The following is a 21,810-nucleotide window of genomic DNA, read 5'->3' as shown; positions in this document are numbered from 1 at the left end:
ATATGAAGAAATGTGCGCGTGTGTACCCTTGTTAGAGCCTAACATGAAATCGGTACTTTGATTAAGTAATTAACATTAATTAATGAATATTTTGCATAAAAGCACTTTATGAAACAAACAGTAGACAACGTGGCTACTTCGCAAACCGTAAACACTTCATCCGTTGCTTCATCACTCAAAGTCAGTGTCTTTGGTGAAAATTTCACAAAGTACGCAGCTCAGTGAAGTAAGAGTGAACGGCACGAAGCCAAATAATAGCGCTAGCGGAAGAAGCGAATCTTAAAAGCATGCTTAAAGAAACAAGCAATCCGCATCGGCGCGGCAGTGTGGTCACGTGGCGAGTTTCCCACCATCCTTTTCGCGCAGACGAAGCCCTAAAGCAGACTACACGGAAAGATTTTGCTTTTGTGCGCTGGGTAATAGCCAGTGCACCGTTTGGTACTTGTATGAAATTTCACGGAATGTTTTCGAGGGTTACTTTTTATCCCTCGTTAATATATAATGTCGTCATGGAGCGTGTGTCAACGAGGCGGTGGTACGACCGCATTGATGATACCGTTATCCTCGGAGCACTGCCTTTCCGGAGCATCACGCCAAAGGTACGGGTTGTCGTTCTCGCCTCGTCGTGTCTGCTTTGCAAAACCTAGACCTACTCCGCAACTGCTGCGTATCAAAGCCAATTGATTAATTTAATTACTTCTTAAGTTAATACCGCAGAGCTGAGTGAATTGGCGCGCCCGCGTGCACTTGTTTCGGAAAGTTCAAAGCTCTGGTTCGGCCGGCAATTCAATACTCTCGTGTTGCCTGCTAACGCGAAACCTTACTATGGTTAGCAGCCTAATTACTCTGCATAATCTTAGGCATGTATGTTCTTTCTTTCTCGTACAGTTACTCGAAGAAGAAAACGTGCGAGGGGTCGTGTCAATGAACGAAGACTTCGAGCTACGATATTGGGTCACGAGCAAGGAAGTAAGTGCGACGTTCTATTGGCGGTCGCTTCAGGCGCAGCGCTGAAGTGGGAGTCTGGCGAAAGCTCTAAAGACTTATTTCGGGTATTTTTATTGTTCAGAGTTCAGAGAGGGAGAGAGCGAAAGCAGAGATGGGAACTATAGGCAAGAGCAGTCACCCGTTCTGGAAAAGAAAACGTCCGCTCGTTGCATATTGTGCAAACTACGAATTTGGCATACTTTAACGCGTTAGTTGTTACCATGTTTGTCACCCGTTCTGGAAAAGAAAACGTCTGCTCGTTGCATATTGTGCAAACTACGAATTTGGCATACTTTAACGCGTTAGTTGTTACCATGTTTGATGTACGTGCTTCATCTAAATAAGCATCCAAATATATAGCATGTTTAGTCTGACTGGGATAAGATGGTGCGACATTTGCTACACAGTATACCGCCAACCAGGAACACTTCATATAAGCAGGACATCCATTTCCAAATAGTGGAGATAGATGATGAAAAGCAAAGAGAAAATATCCAAACTAAAGCACGATTTATTTACTACTACTCAATAAATTATCCAAGTACCATTTGTTTACTCACATATCTTATTTAATTCATTTAGCACTTGCATGTATTTGTTCTGATATAGCTTAATGTTATTATACATCAGATGAACCTGATATGGGAAAGCTTGCCCTGTCCTTTATTCTTCATCTTCTGTCTTTAGTTTTAATAATGTTGCATCATTGAATACCTCCATTTGTGCTTATCTTGAGTGCATAAGACTGTGTTTACGTCAACTAACAACACTCTTGTAGTTAACTAGAAGGGAAACTGAGGGGCTCGATCATTTGTTAGGCACAACCACATGAGGCTAACAGATAATTAAGCCGGCGAAAGCACTGAGGAAATTACCTGTGGTTTTAATTGAAGTGATAAGGTAAACGGAAATTAATATTGATGAAAACACAACTTGCCGCCCCTGGTAGCTCAACCCACACCTTCCACTATGGGTATGAATGCTCTACCACTCGAGCTATGGGGACAGCCATTCTCCCATCTACATTTTGGGGTATTTGTGTATGTGTACAAGGTCTGACCTTAATACTGTCATAAGTTGTTGCTTTTAGCCATGGCATCTGGGTAGAGCATGCTCTGGTGATGCATTTTAAAACAGTTTAGATTAGGGGCAACTCTAAGTTCAGAGCACAAATGTTGAATGCAGAACTTTTTCATTACACTGCCATGGAACTTACATAAATGAAATTGGTAATTGAAATAAGCAATGATTCAATTTGTTTTTGAGAGCATTTAAAATTCTTTCTAATGGACTGAGTTTCCCAGCTCATAAGTTCTGTTTACGGTAATACACCTGACCGCAGGTCAGGTGGTCAGTGACCACCTGACCAAAACACTGTAGTCTTTTGTACCTTGAAATGTAAGCAGTATTGCCGAATGATACCTTGAAGCGATTGAATGACATACAAGACGACGTGAGGCTGTAGTGAATTGCACGTACGACCTGTCCAACTGCTGCTTCAGGAGTGGGAGAAATGTGGCGTCAAGTTCCTCCAGTTGAGCACTACGGACATCTTTGAGACACCCTGTCAAGAAAAGCTCCAACGCGGTGTGCAGTTCATCCAAAGTTTTGAAGGCACGGGCCACTCCGTCTACGTTCATTGCAAGGCTGGCAGGACACGCAGTGCGACACTTGTTGGCTGCTACCTGATGCAGGTTTGTTGTGCACTTATCTTGTTCACCTTGAGAGTGCTTATGGAGTGGAATGACCTGGTATACTCAGACAACTTTCTGTGCCGATAAAGGGATAGCTACGGAGGCAGAGCACATACATGTAAGGGTGCTGCTCAAAAAGACCCACATTCTCATCCATGTTAGTTTAGGCTGAAGAAAGGAAAACATTTACACCTTACTTATTAAAGCAAAATAAGACAAAGTAGACCATGAAGTGTAAAATCTGACTTCTTTTTCTATTTTGCTCTTCAATATTCGGGCAAATGCAAAATCATTGCAGAAGGAAGCTACGCTGATTCAGTATCCATTCCATGGAACCAGAAGTGCTGTAAACGCTGCTGGAATACTTGACACAGTAACACACCTCCAAAAGTTCCTTCGTTGTATGTTCCCCTTCATTGCAATGAAAGTCTCTGTGTAGAGTGAAAACTGCAGAAAACCTACATGGGCTGCATTCTGCTGCCATCCATTGTTTAAATCCTTAGGAAAATGCTGGCTTAGCTCTGCAATCTTAGGTTGATAAATCCTACTTTTTACCTGAAGACATTAACTTTACAGATTGTTCATTAGTTCATTGAGGCAGGCAATTCTGTCAAAATGATTTGCTTCCAGCACTCATTAGGCTTTGAACTGTATGTTTTGTCCTACCTTGTGTGACTATTTTTTTCGGTTGCACACCTGTCCCACCGGGAAGGTGAAATAACTGCTGCCAAGTTGCACCCTTTGATAGACCATGCAGAGTACATGGAGTGCAGTTTCTCTGATGGCACACCTGTGCTCAGTGCATTTGTGTCAGGGCAATAACCAGCTTATGTCCATTGTCAATGCCAGCACTGAAAAAAAAAAAATTATAATATTTGATTTCCATGAAACTGTCGATCTGAAAGTTGCACAACATGTTGTATATTGCAGATTAACCATCACTATATAGCTACCTCTCTACAGGTTGTAAAAATGTTCATACTCTGTTGAAATACAAGTGGGCATTCTATTTACTCTTTATCTAATTGCCTATTTTAACAGTGTACTATGTTGTGCTAGTTGCTGCATAATTTAAGAAAGATGTATGGTGCAAGGTTAAAATTACAGGAGTTTCCTCCCATTTTGTTAATCATAACCTTGCACCACACATCCTTCGTAAGCCTATTTTAAGACATGGTAGGCAATGCATTCAATATTTTATCACCAGCAGTGCGGCTGTATGGCTTTCTGCAGCATTAATTAAATCTTTTTTGACAGTAAATGGCTGTTAAAGTACAGGTTTATTGCAAGATTTTCAGGTTCTCGGTGCATGTTAACCAGTGTTGCATAACCAACATAGTTGTGCTTTGGCCAAAAATCAATGAATCTCTTTGTGGGAGACCCTTACTGTCACTTGTGTTAAAAACTGGAGCAAATTTACAATATGCCTTTATTTGCTTAGCCTGTCTAAGCAAGGTGCCCATATATTAAATGTTTTGTTGACTTAATTCCGATAGCTTAAGTTCAAGCTGTTGCAGTTTCGTGTCGCTGGTGCATATTGCATGCATGCTTAGGTTTGTTCTTAATAAAGAAGTCTTGGCAGCCCAAGCTGATTGCACTTACTGTGGTATTTGCCCTAGCCTGTGCAATTTAACCCTTTCCCTACCATTGACGAGTGTAGCTGGCACATAAATTAGTACCAATATAGCCGATGGGAAGCATATCATTATGAAGCCATGTTTCTGGAAACGTCTGGGAAATTTGGTACATCTTTTGTCATTTCCGGCTGTACGAAGAGGGTGAATGACAGAAACATCACGTAAATGATTGTTAACAGATATTACACTCTTCATGAAACTTTGCTTTGATAAGACAATTCTTGTAGTGAAGGTCATCTGGAAAAAGAGAAAAAGGGGTGAAAAAAAACTTCATTGGGTGAACAGATCATCTGGGTTTGGCGTGCTGCTCTGACTTCAATTGATGACGAGAAAGTAGTGCTTCTAGTGCATGGTGTAACATTAAATTACTAGACTATAGTTGTACATTCTGTAGAAAGGGTAACAGCTTGTCTTTGCATAGAAGTCGTCTACTTTTTATGCTGGATTTCTGACATGCTCTATATGCCATGTGAATGTAATACTCTCGTACATACTGATGCGTTCATTGGACTTCCTTTTTTGTTTGCAGTGTAGAATGATTTGCATTTGATTGTTTATGACCCCTTAAGCTGTGCTGTTACTGAAGAGGAGATGCCTTTTCACTGAATGTGCAAGAGCTAGTTGTCAGTAGTTTTGTCGTTCCCTGTACGAATATGTGTTCAGGAAAAGTAGCCGTGGCTCACCACTTCCTTCTTGACAGCCATGAGGAAATGTGCATATTATGCATGCCGTTTTCCTCCAACAAGCATTGGTGATTTTCTTGCACTATTCCCAGCCTTTCTCATCTGTCATTCTTGTCAGCCGTCTTTGAAACTCTTTTTCTACTTGTTTCTTCCTTTTTTCTTGTTGCTTGTTAAACACACTATTTTGCTGTCTCCTTCAATAGTGCTCTTGTTTCAATATTTCACTTTAATACTGTGATTTTCAGGCACAACAGGCAGTGGATGGAATGCAGGAATGTGCATGGCATAGTGGAAATTGGGACCCATTATGTGTCCAATGAGGCAATGAAAGAAAGAGGTTATATCCACCTTATTGCCATTCTACTTATTGATCAGTCATATATGACTATATGATATGGATGTTTCATATTGCGTGAACACACCAGTTTTCATTATTTTCCATGTGACACTGGCCTTGGTGGCCCAGGCGTCATGATGCTCTGCTGCTATGCATAAGGTTGCAGATTTTATTCCAAACTGTAGCAGGCACATTACAATAGGGGTGGGATAGAAAAATGCCCATCTATTCAAGTACATCAATGAATTCCAAGGAATCAAAATTAATCTGGCGCTCTCAATTATGACATCCCTTGCAGTCCTTCTGTAGATATGGGACGTAAAACAAACAAGGAAAGTGAGAGTGATGTTTGCATGGTTTCCAGTCATTTGTCTGCTCACCCAGTGAAAGCTAAAAAGCTTATGTTCTGCATTTTGGTACATTCGACATTGGTGCACTAGTGTGGGGGTGGGGAGAGGGGAGCTCTTGCAGAAAGTCTAGTGCCATCACGATAAACGAAAATTGGAGAAGTCGTAGTACTACACCATTAATGTTATTTCTAAAATTGCTTTTGTCCTCTCAGAGGTACCAGTGGACGCCACAAAAGACCGTGGATCTCCTGCGTCAGAAACGACCCCACATACTGCTGCACTATGCCCAGTGGGAGGCGCTGCACACTTACTTCAACAAGAATGTTGCTGCCACTCTGGAATCAGGTGACCCTCCAGTCATCGGCAGCAGCCCCGGCTAATGACAAGTTTCACTCGCCGTTGCCACTTGTTGTATCTTTGTGTTTTACAATGTGCCTCTGGGAAACTGTAGGTAGGGCTGGGAGTGTTGCAACGCTGGGGCCAGCTCTGGCAATTCTTGCAGCCCTTGTATTAATATTTCTTTTGCCCAAACGAGGAAGGTGAAGCTCTGGCTTCCGGTGTGCTAGACAATGCTGTTAAAGCCCTCCTCTTCTCTCTAAGGTACCGACTTCCAGTGACAGCTGCAGATATGTGTGGAGCACCTGCAGACATTGCGTTGCTTAATCGGTGTTGGGTGATTGAAGTAATTGCTGTGCTGCCAAGAATCACTTGTTCAACTTGTGAAACCAGCATAAGAAAGATGAGGGCAGCAGTAAAAAATGGCGACAGGACTCGCCGCATTGGCTCAGTGGCTATGGCGCTCTGCTGCTGAGTGCGAGGTTGTGGGTTCAATCCCCAGCTGCGTGCGATTGCATTCCCATGGGGATGAAATTAAAAAGAGAGAAGAAAATCGCTAATATGTTTAGATTTATGTGCATGTTAAAGAACCCCAGGTGACCAAAAGTAATCTGTAGCCCTCCACTATGGCATCCTTCTTAACCTGCAATGCATATTTGGGACGTTAAATCCCAATTTATATTGAGAAAGTGACGGGGAAAATGCTGAACTTGCAACTGTTAGTTTATTCAAAGGAAGCCGCAAGCATAACACTTTATGCATGCATCAGACCACTGCAACCGCATTTGACTTAAAAGTTCAGGTGTTGCTTTAGATACTTGTATTCTTTATCACTAAGAGTAGCAGGTGGAACACTGAAACATTGTCCGCAGCCATAGTTTTTAATAAGGTATGCTTCCAAAAGCTCTTCTTTCACTGCTGTCCTTTCCCTTGTCTCTTTTGTGCTGGTGTCATATCTTCGATAACATGGCCCTTACCAACTGGCTGAGAAACACACTATACTAAGTTGAGAGACATTGTCATTTGAAAGTAGAAGTGAGAGATAAACTATGGAATTGTCAATAAAGCAATCATTGTAAAGTTGGCATGTGGCAAGAGGGAACATCTGTGCTTTCACTGAAACCTTTTGGGAACTTGTACAATTAGTTGTGCAATAGTGATGTGGAACACCATTTGTTGGAGGGTCCTTCATTACAGAATGCAGTCTTTGTTTCCATGAGGAAACTGGACAATCAAGATGGAGTTGTCCACCTCCTCTTGACGTTTTTAACCCTTTGAGGGTCACATGTTCTTGTTGAAAAAGCATCCTCTCAGGTTCACATTTTCTTATTGCATATTTAAATTCTTCAGAGTGACTTAATTTGAGAAGAGAGGGCAGCTTGGTGCAGCATTGTGCACAAGATGGCTAACAGGCTTCAGACTTGTGTCCTGTTTCGTCTCGCTGTTTGCCTCATCTTGTTGACCCGTTCTGCACTGCACTTCTGAACGTGAATGAACTTACCTGAAAGAAGGTACCTGGGCAGAGCAATTGCTGGCATGTCTTGCAAGGCTGTAGATCTGCCTGCAGCCAACAAAATCCTCATTCTCCTGTGCAATTGTTGTTCTCATGCACAATAATTAAAAAAAAAAGGTAGCAGTGCTGTGTCTGCTGTTAGAGTGGGTTTTGTGGTTCTACAGCAGAGCTTCACATCTGCACATACCAGTGGGAATGAGCCCTTTCATGCTTCCACGGGTACCGCACGAGGTAGTGGTGCAAAGATCGACCTGTTTCGGCACTGGCGACTGCAAATATTGTATGGCTTTAACAATGGGTGTATATCTTTAAAAAACAGAAGGCAGATTTAGCTTTGAAAGAAAATTCGGAAGCAAATTTTTTTTGTGTGTGTGATGCTCAATGGGATGTTGTAAACAAGTGATGAATGCAATGTTTCTTGGCTTTCTTTGTTTCCATGCCCAATACAAGATTTTTCCAAGTTGAAAGAAAGTGTGCAGTGCAAAATTCGGACCTTAATAGGTCTGCACTGCCTATCTTGTCTCATGCAGGCAGCACAAGATCCAAGAAATGACCATCAGAGACAAGGTACAGGCCTACAATTAAGGCAATGTGGTTAAGGAACACCATCTGCATTTCTTAATTTAACTGTGTGAGGTCTTGTTTCGCTATAGTGTGACCAGGCAGTCTCATGGATGGTGAAGCTTAGTGAAAGTTGTGTGCAGTATGTGTGTAGTACACATTGCTTTCAACAAAGTGTTTGCTTAACACTGCCAATGCCAGTGCCGCGAGTAGCTCTTGGAAATAGTTTTTTAGGCTGTAGTCTGATGCATTGATATTTGTCCAATTGGTGAGGAAGGCATCAAAGTCTGGCAGAGTTAGTGTATCTCAGGGCCTTCTTTCCGTTGTCCACTTTGTCCCCATTCATGTGACGTCATTTTGTTAAAACAAGCTAGTTTTGTATCTGTAGGGCAGCAGAGCTGCGCTGTGGTTTTTCTTTGTTTTTGCCTGCAGGTGGTTTCATACTTTCTAACATGCAGTGTCCCCCACATGTGTGCTATGTTTTATTTAGTGTGGCACTGCAACTTTTTCTGGTCATTCCTCGAGGGCGAACTGCAATGAAATTTCATTTTGGCTAATATGGCTGTATATAAGTAGTATGTACTACTGATGCAATCTTGGCAAATTTGGAAGGCTGGTGATTGTCTAATTTTGTTAACTGCCTTACCTGTGCTGACAATGCCAGTACCGAATGCTTAGTACTTGACATATTCCAGGAAGTCGCCTCCAAGATTTACAGTGTGCCGCAGGCACCACCCAAGTCTTGGAGGTCATACCAGGGTGTTGCGCTGGTTCTCAACACTCCAGATTCTCTGTCACTTCCAGTAAGCAGTAATTGCGGCATTTTCGTAAGTTTCAGTATCAAAAATGTCTGTTCCTGTAAGCTTTTCGTAGTGTGTCCAATAGTATTCCAAATGCAAATCTCTGTGTGGGGGCTGCTCTATATCTATGCTATCTCAAACTAGGCTCTTTACATGGTCTGATATTTCGTTGCAGTTGGCTTTTAAGATGTGATGTCTAAGAGGTCCTCCGTACAAGAGCCCATTCAAAGTAACGGACAACACCATTGTTTGGTGCTGTTGAGACTTTTCTAATGTGACCAATCTGATGTCATGACACTTGGCCTGCGACGGGGCCAGAAGATATGCCCACTTCATCACTGGCTCTGATATTGTGTGGTACATAGACATGCAGGAAAAGCAGTGAAAGTGAATGATAAGGCCAAGGAATGGGGCTGAATACATGCTGGTTAGGCACTTATTAGTCCAAAAGTTGTTTGTTGTGCTTTTTTTTTTTTCCTTGTTCTCGAAATAGCAGGCAGAACTAGAAGTTAAAGAACAGCTACAGGAGGTCCCGTGCACCTTACACCTGACAGTACAGCATTGTAAGTAGTACAATTAGTGAGGCGAAAATGTCTGGGGAAAAAAAAAATCTGTAAACAATAAAAGGGATCGTATTATGCATGTCTTACACATAGTATGCAACACAGGTGTTCCATGGCACTGTGGTGAGAAAGATGTTGACCACACTTTATTAATGTAAAATGATATGGCCTGAATAACTGTGCTGTAGTTTTTATTTATTTATTTATTTTCATAAAGTGCATGATGTGGAAGCATTTTGAGACAGTGTTACAGATTTTGATGTGTGTCACCTAGCATCTGCAGTGTGAGACAAGTAGCCTTATGAAAGTAACTTATAGTATTAAACATCAGGTGACCTGTTCTGTTGGCATAGATGTGACAAAGGCGACTCAGACTGAAACAAGAAACCTATATTGTCAGAATAGGCAATATGGTGGTGCCATCTGTTTCCATGAGAATCAAATACCCACTGCAAAGGCTATTGGACACCATGGGCTGGTTACGCAGGTTCTCGTCAAATCCGCCTTTCTCATGGCACGACGGCACATGCGTCCTGCACTAGCGGATTAGTCGCGAAACGTTTTGGAAGGGCCGCGTGCATTGCCGCATGCTGGGAAGTCCCCCCCCCCTCCCCTTAAAGAAAAAAAAAAAAAAAAACTCGAATGTGCGTTGCTGCAAACACTTGTGCCATCTACCGCGTTGAACCTCCACTGGTAGCTGAACATCGTTACGGTGCCGAAAATGTGCGTATAGTAAGACTGCAACTCAACTTTAAAACAGAAAGTGGCCAGGGCTTCATTTCAGTGGTTTGGACTGCACTGTGAGCCAGGTAGTTGCTGTCTTTCATTGATGGCTAGCAAATTTAACAAAAACCTGTGTGTTACACTTGGACGGCACTTAAAAACATCACGCTGCTGATGAAGTACTTTTGCAGCATCGGTCCTCACTTGCTGGTCGTGGAAGCGCATGCCTGGCTTCACATATTAAGGCGTGGTAACACTGGGTCGATGCGAGACTGACAAGATACTCACATCAACGTATGACCGACTATTCAGTACAATACGCCGCTGAAAGCATGTTATCATACCGGGCCAACAACAATGCAACTGACGAGCGTGAGTCTTCACACAGCAACGGGCTTTCTTGTCGATGGCACCAACAAAATCAGCAAGCCGACCATCGTTCAACCGTGCCCTGCGCAATAGGCCATCGAACTGACAACGCGACAGCGCCTTCGCTTGTACATATAATTAAGCGCTCTCAAAGTAAGTCGGAACATGCCCTACGAAGTTGAAATGCACAAGCTTGAACTCTCTCAAGCCGTGCACATGAAGTTTCAGCCAATGTCGATCCTATTCAGCCAAGGTTAAGCCTGGCACCGTCATGTTCATGCACCCGCTGCTGGCGGACCTGAACTGAAATGTAAGCAGCTAGGACTGAGGAAATTTCTTTTATAGTTCAGTACTGTCCTTAGCGATTTGAAGTCAACTACACTTCACTTCGAAGGGCATGTACACAATAAGCGGCAACACAGTGCTGTGCCAACACCTGTATGTCACTGTACCATACGGTAGGCTGCCGGTTGCATTCGGTGGGTCTGTATGCATTGTTATGCTGACACATTTGTCACTTTCAGAGATGTAGTTTACCTCTGCGCCAAACAGGAAACAAGAGCTGGTGCATTCGGTATACAGCAGCATAAACAAGCGTCTTGCTCAGTTATACCAACGGTATCAGTGATGGCATCCGTGTTTTCGTGAAAGAACAACAGAGCACTTAATTTATTCAAGCACAGTTTCCTCTAATAATGTTCTATGGCAAGCGCAAACCGTAAGTATGATGGAGTTAGAGAAAAGCGAGCATCAGAAATAAATAAACAACCCGTAACATGTTATCTGGATCACAGCTGCCGTTGTTTAAGTGGTTCGGCCGTACATGTTGACTCGTCTCAGGGTGGAACAACACATAGGCGCTTATATGTATGTTTTGCTACATTTTGACATATCATATCAGCTATGCACCTTTTTCACAATATTTGACGCTAAGAAAGATCTGGGTCTGTAGATGTCGATGTAAACAAGTGCACCACTTTGATAAATCCAGCGCGGAAGGCTGCGCTTGAAGACTTCTTGATTATGCGAAATGTCTAAATAATCTTTAAAAGAATATAAAAAACGAGCTCCAAGTGCAGAAATCAGCGACAACAAACTTTCCAAGGCAGCAGTGTCGGCAAAGGGAATTCGGCATGCCTTTATCGGCTGCACTGTTTGCACAACAGCACACTCAGGCCTGCTCACCCAACAGTCGGTCAGTGCATTATGGCATCCACGAACTACGTTCTGTCCCGCAGAAGCCATTAATAATGATTCACGACTCACGAAATGCACAACTGACGCATACTCAACGTGGGCACATGCACACAAATCAATTAGCAAAAGCCCTTTCACCCTTCCAAAACGTTTCTAGCGACGCGCGGCAGAGGTCAGCACATGAAAATGAAAAAGGTGGATTGGGCACAGACAGTGCTTAGGAGGGAGATAGCCTGAGTGCCAATGGCCTCCCTCCTGCCACACAACAGTTCAGGTGTCCACTTTGAGCAAGACAGTTATTGTGTCTATGCATAGCTGTCACGCCAATGTAGAAACAATGGAAGACTGAGCTCATGACTGAGCTATCTATGTCGTCAGGTGGTGCTAGCATTGGAGCGATTGTACCATCACTTGTTGCTTTGTAACTACAACATGGAGTCCCACCGTCAAGTGTGCTTTGCAGGGAAGACGGAATGTCATGCGACACAAGATAGCCTGGCCTTCCCACATGTCGAACCGACTTGTCCAATTACACACATCCTGACGTAATTCCATTTTATCTAGTTTTCTTAATTGTTTTTAGCTGATGGTGACATTGTATTGAAATAACAATTCAGGATCTAGCGAGTTAGTGCATAGTACGAGGGGTGGGGGGGGGGGGTTGTATTCTGTCCCAGTGGACTTTCCATTTCAGTTGCTGCTGAAGTGCTGATTGGCTAGGATGGGGTGCAAGCGAGAATGAGGCAGCTGCTCCCGTCCTGCTTCCTTTTCGCTTGTACTGCTCCAGCCAGTCAGCAGCAGCCAAAACGGACAGTTCACTAGTTGGGCACTTACAGAACACCCTCCAGGAGTGCTAATTGGTATGATTGTGTATTATGGATTGTGGTGAAATAAGTGAAAGGCTGGACCACCCATGGCAGGATTGCCTATTTCCAATTCGAGACATGGTGCATATACAAACTTCTGCTTGTGATTTTTGAAGCAGAGGTTCTTTACTGTCCATTCAATAGTAGAACTAGTTGTAGCTCCAAGTCTTTCACTCAGGTGCAAGTGGGTGGATACAGTGTACTTCTGTGGTTTATACTCTGTTAGGATTGGTCGCCTGTCAATTGCACTCGGATAACTGGCTCCTCCAATCCTTTCTGTTACAGCTGGCTTGTAAACATTAGTATGTATATGCTGTCATGCTGGAGTGAAACACTAATAGGAAAAAAGTCTGTAAAACACCTGTTACACTTAATTTTGATTGGGAACTGTGATCATGGTGTAAGCAGCCACTTGGTGCACTCTAAGCTGAAAACTTGTCACCTATGTGAATGAATTGCGCCAGTGATTTACTCTAATGCAGAAAAGCTAATGCATCCTGTAGTTTAATATCGGACGTTCATGTTCCATTCTGGTGCAGTAGTAGACCTTTATATCAAAACCGGGTATGGCATGCTGCATGTGACCATTGCTTAGTCCAGCCTCTGTAGTGCGCCTTTGCCTCAGTGCTCAAATTCTGCAACAATACTCACTCTCTCCTTCTCAAGCTTTGAAGTGATGATAGCGCGACATGAACTTGACCAAATAACCTGACAAAATCTCCGGTCCAGTGTTCACTGGCCTGCATGCGTTTTACGAAGAGTCCACAGTGTCCTCATGCTGGTCCGTTTTCCATACCCTTCAGTGACTGCTGAATTATGCACACTTCAGTGTATGTTAAGATAGAGAGTGGTTGATCGTTTATGTGCATTATGCTGTTGACTTATCCATGTCCGCTGACTTCGATGCTGGGCTCTCAAAGCGGAGGCCCACTTCATGTTTTTTCTGTCTGGTAATTTCATGATGCTGGTTCCACTGTACACTTCGTCTGGGACATGTGCAGTTCTCATGTTTGCTAGGCACAGCGTGAACTCGGTGCTCTGCATCGTAGAGACATTCATGCATGATGGTAAATGTGGCTGCAAGTTGCAGTTGCTGTGCTAACAGGTTTGAGTGGTGCTGTGGGATTAACTTGACATGTGCAGGTGTTGCATCATTCTCAGTGTACGCAGTGCATGTGTTGGAATTACTGGCAGCCTTACAAGCATTACAAGCATAGCCTCTGCAAGTCATAAACTCCCCTGTTTGGGTTGTGTGGAGCTATTTATGCTTTACAGCTACCACAAATAGTGACAGCTAAAGAGGACTAAAGGAGCCTGAAGCTGAAACTGTATGCAAATCATAGTCTTCCATTAGCATGTTTTGCACTGACGTTGAGTGTTCGTGTGTGGTGGTTTAGTGATAGGGTACCCTTAGGGGACTTCAAGAGCTAGGTACAAGAGTGTTCGGCATGATTTGCAATGACCAATCTTGATATGTCAGGAAGGTACAAATGGGCGAGTGCAAAACCACAGGAATGCTGCTTTTTTCCCCCCTGTTGTTCTCTGGTCTCCAGCATTCTGTTGCTGGAGCTGCTGTCCGGTTCCATGCCCAACCAAGTGGCAGGCCTTAATCAACTGAAACAGTGGGAATGGCAGGATTGATACAATTATGATGGAACGTTTGGGCACACCATAATGTTGTGGGTGTTGACTGTATAACCTTAAATCTGCTGGGTGGTTGTGTAAGTCGCCACTTTGCATTAAGCCTGTGAAACACTTCAGTGCTGCATAAGGCATCTTATCATAGTTTTACAACCTTGAAAGGCTCACATGCAACCAGAACTATTCTATTATCACTTTATATAGATAGCTCCTCACAGCTGTGGCGATTTCTTGCAGAATGTCATACTGAAGTCTGGGCCCTAGACCTCACCCGTATACACCATCTAAAAGGCTGGCTTGGAAATTTGTTGCTGTCGGCCTGTGCGCCTATCCCTGTCATTGAATTTAACTAGCTCACGTGCACCTGCTGCTTCAGTTGACTAAAGTGTGCTTCTCGGGAACATTTTCTATGGGGATAGGAACCAGAATATGGCCCTTGTATTTTAGCAGTCATTTGAAACGCAGGTCTGCCTAGCTTGAAGTGAACAAGGCTGTGGTGTCTCAAGGTCATGTTGAAGGCCGCACTGTCTTAAACTATTACTGCCACTGAATCTGCTTTCTCCTCACTACATGTCAAACCAATGCTGCAACAGATGTCAACTCGAACCGCTATCGATTTGTGTTAATTCAGACTTCTCACATTTGTGCATTTATTGTTTGAATGATTTGGAGTTCAACAGAGCGTGGTCCAGGTCAGAATTTCTATTGTGTGGATGCATATGCAGGAAAGTGTTTGGCGTTTTATTCTGCAGAACCACTAACATATTTTGTAAACACTTGTGAATCAAGGAAAAACTGCCTGAAACGTCATTGTTATTCGGCAGTCACAGGCTGCTAGCTCTCTGTAGGGCTTCGTCAGCACACAAGAATATATAGGGGCCACTGCATGTTTGATGTGGAAGATGTGGCTTTGGCTCTGTGACTCTTTTTTTCATCTAAGGTTTGTAGCAAGCTGTCTTTTCATCCTTTTCAATTTTCTTTTTCTTAGTATTTCTACATTTCTGAATTAGTATGAATAGTGAACTTCCTTTATGCTTTGTGTGGCATTATTATCTGATGGCTTTTATGTGGTTGGAACTAAAAAAGATATGGACTCTTGGTTTTCCCCTCCATCTTCTTACCCAAGATAGGTCGGGCTTTTTTTTTTGTGTGTGTGTGTGGCAGCTTAGTAACTATGGTGTTGTGTTGCTGAGATTGGAGGTCATGGGTTTGATTTCAGCTGCAGCGGCCACATATCGATGAGGGCAAAATGCAAAAATGCTTGTGTACTTAGATTTAGGTTAATGTTAAGCAACTGCAGGTGGTCAAAATGAATCTGGAGCACCTGCTGCAGAGTTCCTCATAATCAGATCGTGGTTTTGGCACTTAAAAGTACAGAATTATAACTTTTAAATTGAACTACAATATTACGGAGAAAAATAAGAAGTATTTATCTAGGGTTTTATGTCTTGCATGCGGGGAGGGGGCAAAAGATGCAATGTTATGTTGGTCGAGGTATTGCTTTGGAAAGAAACTCGAAGCTCCGTTTAAATTACTGATATAATTTTAAGGTGCATTAAAAACACTATGAACAAGCCATAACTTTGAAGTTGGCAATATTGTGAGTCAACATTGTGAGTCAACATTTAGTGTCTACACAGTAGAAACAGGAAATTCCTTCGGCTGTGCTGAACATTGAGGTGAATGATTTTTTTTCTTCGGTGAGATAGTCACCGATTTCACAGATTCTACTGTGGTAGACCAAAGCAATCTTTTCCAGTAGTTGTGAAGAGTGCTGCATCCAGAGTAGTACTAGTGATGCAACTTCTTTTTCATGCTTCGTTTGCCAAAGGTGAACAAATGTTTGGTAACTTCTTTTTTTTTTTTTTTTTTGTGGCACTTCTTAGCGGGTGGACAGAAGCACACACAACTGCCTGAAATGAGCCCTTGTGGGAGCTTGCGTCACCTTTGGTGGAGCTCCCAAGGCAGAAAGAGAACTTTATTTAATGTGAAATCCCACTCGGGCCCACTGAGTAAAGGGAGGCGTAGTCGTCGGCCAGGCCTGCAAGCTTATAGTACGACTTCTTAATGTCTGGGGTTACGTTTGCTGCAGCAAAGAAAGTGCTCACGGCATGTCAAACCTTCAAACCTTGTTGTTTTCTGTTCTGATGACTGCTCTAATGGTCCCTGTCACGAAAGCCGCTGTGGAGCACTGGTGCAGTTCATGCCCGAGACCACATATTTTTTTTGAGATATTAGAATTGTCAAAGAATTTTATTGTATTCACTACTGCTATCGTCATCACTTATTTTGATCTCATTAAAAGTGCACATATCAGCAACTTTAGATGTAATGGCATTAAGAAATTAAGGTCCTGGACACTTAATGGCATTAAACTTGCACATGTGCTCTGGGTGTAAGTATTGTTTGGTGCGTGCAAATGGGGATTCAGCCTGCCAGAAGTTGCATAACTTATGTGAAGAAACAGATAAGGTTAATCCAAACAGCAGATGTAAAGGTAGGCATGCAGTAAATTCATTAGCAATCACTTGATTTGAGTTTCTAAGTTCTGGGAAATGTCTGAAAAACTTCTAAAGTAGAATGTGTTGCACGTGGCAATATTCTGTTGGGACACCCGTGCTAGTGGAGCGAACTTCGGCTGGATTACCACAATGAGAGAATAGTCTGTCTGCTACATACAGTTGAATAGTGAAAGCTTGAAGTCTTACTGTGTAAACTATTCTCTCGCCAAACTGCGGGGCCTAAACTGTTTGCTCAAAGCTGGGGTAACTTATCCATTATGCACAATTTACCTGTTACATTTTACTGCACCACTTATATGCCTGACCTGTATTGATTGGTTCCTAGCTGGAAAAACTCCATACTGCTTTGTGCATTAACACAAATAGCAGTGTTTGTTTTATGAAAGATGCTTACAATGTGAGGTGTGCATGGCTTAGTTCCTTCCATCTGTCAAAAAGTTGAGACATACAAAAGACTTTTTTTTTTTCATGGGTGTCTTGGTATAGAACAAATCGGGGGATTTATTTTGTTTGTTTGTTTGTTAGATTTTGTTTTACAAATGTGTGTAGCAGCAGTAACTGCAATGATCAACCAGGGTATGCAAGTAAGGCCTTTAACTATCATGTTAAAAAAAAACACTATATGGTCAACTTCCTTCAGCACTTTCCTTGGCAAGATACTGCTGCCATGAGTTTCTGTATGCTGAAGCTTCAGTTTATCTTAAGTATACTAAAAATGCGATAAGCCTTTGTGAGGTGATAGTGTTAATTCCTCACCTGTGCTAGTGACAGCACTAACCTGATGCATGTATGTTAATCCAGTGGTATTAAGAGGTACTGTTGATTTACATGTTATGTCAGTTTTATGTCTAGCTGCTGATAATAAAGGGTGCATGCTGCAAAAGTGACACATTCAAGAGAAGTAAGCAGGTTACTTAGAGGCTAACTGCAATGAAATTTCACTTTGGCTAAATTGGTTATAAAAGAAAAGTTAGAGCAATCTTGGCAGAGTTGCAAGGCTTGTAATTGTCCAATTATTCTTTAACAATGTTTAAATAGCAGTTAAACAAATGAACAAACGACGTGCACACTTTGTTTGCAGATATGACACAAATCCTGGACCTTCAGCAGACTGTGGGTGCCGCCTAATCTCTGTGGTCATGCAGAGGAACTGTACAGATTCTCAATGTTTTTAGTTTTGCATCATTTCTGATAAGCAGTAATGGCACGTTTTCGTTTTCTAGTTTCGATTTAAAATATGTCAATTTTCTGAAGCTTTTCATCATCATCAGCCTATTTTGTGTCCGCTGCAGGACAAAGGCCTCTCCCTACGATTTCCAATTACCCCTGTCCTGCGCCAACTGATTCTAGCTTATGTCTGTGAATTTCCTAATTTCATCACCCCACCTAGGTTTCTGCCGTACTCAAGTGTGCGCACTTCCCTTCTCCTGGCACCCATTCTGTAACTCTAATGGTCCACCGGTAATCCATCCTACGCATTACATGGCCTGCCCAGCTCCATTTTTTTCTCTTAATGTCAATTCGAATATCGGCCTCTATACAGCCTTTATTTTAGGTCATAGTCTAAACTCACAATTTCGCTTAACCAAAACACATGTCCTGGCACTCTTTGGTCTTAAATACCCTTGCACCAATAAACTTCAATCATCATCATCATATCGGCTATCAGCATTTGCTCTCCGATCCACACTGCTCTCTTCCCATCTTCTAGCGTTATGCCTAGCATTTTTCCTTCCACTGCTTTTTGCACGGTCCTCACTTGTTCTCGAGCTTCTTTGTCAACCTCCAAGTTTCTGCCCCATATGTGAGTACCAATAGAATTCATTAATTATATGACAATGATGAATTTTCCTTCTCACCCCTGTGAGTAATTGACATTAGTAAACGCATTTATTCACAGACTCTAGAGGCTGACTGGCGATCTTAAACTCTTGTTCCCTTGCCAGGCTAGTGGACATTCTTTTTGTTCTGCATATTAGTCTTCAACCCCACTCTTACTTTCGCTATTAAGGGCCTCAATCATTTGTTGTAATTTGCCCCCAGTGTTGCTGAACAGGACAATGTCATCTGCAAACCAAAGGCTGCTAGCTTTTCGCTAGCTTTTCGTGACATATCAACCTGTATTTTAAAGATAAAATCTTGCGCAATGGCTGCTCTGTACCTAAACTATATCTGAAACTAGGATTTTTGTGCAATCTAAAATTTCATTGCAGCTGGACTTTAACCATAGAAAACCCAAGTACCATTCCACATAAAGGAAAGCTAGAACAACTTGTTTACCACTATTTCTGGCCATGGAGAGTACATACATTGAAGAAAGAGAGAAAAAGCTACAAAACATTTTGAGTACAAACTTTATTAATAGTAATTAGTCTGAAGTACCACCCACAAGTTAAGTCTCACCCCAGAATATCAAAAATGATACATTTGGCTTTGTGGGTTTAAGGGATACAGGAGTGAAACTTCTGGAAGTTTGACTCATCTGATGTCGAGATCATGTAGGCAGTCCTTCTCAGCCGAAGTACTGATTGGCCAAACCATAGGCTAACTTACCCCGAATGTGTTATTTCAGAGTCGACACCTCCTACCATTCCACTCGGCCTCCCAAGCTCTTGCGAGTTGGTTTCTGCCTTGTGTACTTCAGAAAAGCAGGCATTTAGGCAGCTGTCTTTTTGGGGACGCTCGTTCCAGCATTGCTTGCATTTAGGTATTTGTGGGCTCTATTTCACATGATACGGTATCTAAGGCTTGAAATAAACTCTGGCAGAATTTTTCAAGGTGGCCTGTACAGCTGCAAAGGGCTGCTGATATTAATGGAGCAAGGAGCACATGCATTGTGGAACCAATGCTGTTTTCCTGCAAAAACCTAGCAGGAAACATTGCCAGCCATCACTCCATCTCTATGGATTGCCATAGTCTTTCGAGGTATTTGTGGCACGTCTGACTCCGGTGTCTAGGGACGCATAGTAAGATTTCAATGAATGTAATAGTAGTGCAGATGCTGTTCTTGCCTCTTATCCACCAACTACCACAAACCTGTACGTACAGAACATGTAAAGCACTTCTTTTTCTGTGATACAATGGATAGCAATTCTATTTTAACCACAAAGATGTTCCCAGCCCTGTTAACCCTCTGACGAACTGTGTACAAGCACCAAGTCTTTCTCTTTTTTGCACAAAGAATGGACACAGTTGCCCTGTTGATGTAACTTCTGGAATGAATAAACTTCTTGTGACACTAACCAAATTCTTCTCTTCTTGTCTTTTATAACACTGTGTTTGCATAATATCTGTGCTGAACTTTGTTTGCTGCCATTTCTTTTCCTTTTTTTTATAGATGAATTCAAATGTATCGCATGAATGTGGTCCGACAAGAGCCTGCATGCAAAACTGCAAGCATTGTTGCTTTAGGAACATATTAATATGTGAATGAATACATGCCTTTGTTGCTAAACACACTGTAATTGCCTCTTGGCCTATTTCTGTGGTAATTAAAAACTGTTGGCACCTTGGGAAAAATATTTCTAGTTTTCCAGGACCATTTCAATGTGTTGACAGCTGCCCATTAATGCTTGTTACATGGAATGGTTATCACAGCTAGCACTTTTCTGCTTCCATTTCTCTGTCCCTGTGTTTTCGTGCTCACTATCCATATTCAAAAATGGGATATGGACAAGCCGCACTTTTACTTTGGACCAAGATAAATTTCATGTTGGATATGAGTAATTCAATGCTGAAGCATATTTTCTCAGGAGAAAAAATTCCCGATTAGCTTTTTAGTAAAAATTCAGATGCCTCTCTCCAACTTTGGTCATCATAAGCACGATAAAAAAAACTTGCTGGAGGGGGTCGTGCTTGGACTCGAGAAAACAAGCAGTACTAGCAAGTACTTCCAGCTGGCAATAGACTGCAAAGGCTGTCATGCCAGTTAGGAGTGTGCTAAATTAAAACTTCCATCTGGATGCCAATCGAAAAAAACAAAACAAACTAGTTAGTAGGTTGCACTAAAGCCCCTGCATCCACGCGCCACCGTGTATGGAGGGGCTTTAGGTTGCACCAGCTGGCAGACAACCAATTTTCTTTTAGAGAAAACTTTCTCGCAAGCTGGGAGGCGCCATTTCTAGCTCGACTTCGAAATACATTTTGGAAGCTGGGCTCTGCAAGTATGTTATTTTGCATTTAATAAAAGCAAATGGTAAGGCAATGTTTATAGAAGAAACATGTTAATGCCGTTAAATAGAGGCTTCACCTGTTTTCTTTTAACATGCTTTTAAATGTATGCTTAGACTTGGTACAGAATGTATCAAAGGCCACATGCTCGCACTTTAGGATAGGCGGTGTCCACAGTGCATTCATGATGTCACTAAGACACCAATGGCCCGATGACATGTTGCCTTTGCCCAAATTCTACTGTGTGTTTTGGGTCCGCTTGCACCCAGCCACAACTCTTATGCAAATAATTTAATGTAGCAGAACAAACTCTGCTTTTGTGTGTTGGTTAGAAAGATGGCGAGTGGACGACGATACCGTATGCCAAAACCAAGCCCTCGGAGATTGCACTGCCTCATGCGCTCTGTAGACAACGGCATTCTGCTATCTTCGGGTCTATGAAAACCACTTCCACTAGCAGTGCCAAGTTGGAAAGTGGCTAGTATATTGGAATGCCTTTCTATCGCTTCTGGCCACATTGTAACACCATGCCCACACCAGGCCGGAGCTCACGGTCACCCCAACATTTTTTCCCCCCCCAGTTGTTTTTACTTTATCAGCCCTAAGCCCGAATTGCACGAAGGAGCTGAAAGTGCTTTGGTGTGGTTTGCATAGACTGTAGTGAGGAAAGAACATATGAATAGTCACACTAGCTACTTCTGAAAGGGTTCAAGTTTACTTCTGTGACAAAACTGTACAGTTGGCAGCAATATGTAACAAAATTCCCACTAAAATAGCTCGCAGGTGTAACATTAGTGTGACCATCAATGCCCAAGCCAAAATGTTGCTCATCATCCTGATTGCCTTTATTTGTTGAAGAAA

General features: G+C 42.4%; 1 protein-coding gene across 7 annotated transcripts; it reads left to right on the top strand.

Annotated features, from left to right (window-relative positions):
* Positions 1-277: 277 nt before the first annotated feature.
* On the top strand, positions 278-20,026 carry PTPMT1 (protein tyrosine phosphatase, mitochondrial 1). Of its 7 annotated transcripts, none has more exons than XM_070537608.1 (6): positions 278-599; positions 889-969; positions 2,490-2,681; positions 5,901-6,033; positions 8,794-8,901; positions 16,144-18,057. In XM_070537608.1, exons 1-6 carry the CDS (start codon positions 288-290, stop codon positions 16,323-16,325), a joined length of 1,008 nt encoding a protein of 335 aa, XP_070393709.1. In that variant the 5' UTR covers positions 278-287; the 3' UTR covers positions 16,326-18,057. The 7 variants fall into 7 exon arrangements, with proteins under 7 accessions (XP_070393709.1, XP_065283334.2, XP_070393710.1 ...); XM_065427262.2 differs by lacking the exon at positions 16,144-18,057 and adding an exon at positions 19,352-20,026 and having other exon boundaries at positions 282-599; XM_070537609.1 differs by lacking the exon at positions 16,144-18,057 and adding an exon at positions 14,495-15,359 and having other exon boundaries at positions 289-599.
* The last annotated feature ends 1,784 nt before the right edge of the window (positions 20,027-21,810 follow it).

Source organism: Dermacentor albipictus, chromosome 4 (assembly GCF_038994185.2).
Source record: "Dermacentor albipictus isolate Rhodes 1998 colony chromosome 4, USDA_Dalb.pri_finalv2, whole genome shotgun sequence".
Taxonomy (NCBI): domain Eukaryota; kingdom Metazoa; phylum Arthropoda; class Arachnida; order Ixodida; family Ixodidae; genus Dermacentor; species Dermacentor albipictus.
This window is presented reverse-complemented; position numbering and strand designations above follow the sequence as displayed.

Coding starts and splice junctions, on each gene's coding strand:
- PTPMT1 (XM_070537608.1), top strand. CDS start 288: ATGCTTAAAGAAACAAGCAATCCGCATCGGCGCGGCAGTGTGGTCACG. Junction 600..888: donor TCCGGAGCATCACGCCAAAG/GTACGGGTTGTC, acceptor TTTCTCGTACAG/TTACTCGAAGAAGAAAACGT. Junction 6,034..8,793: donor TGCTGCCACTCTGGAATCAG/GTGACCCTCCAG, acceptor GACATATTCCAG/GAAGTCGCCTCCAAGATTTA.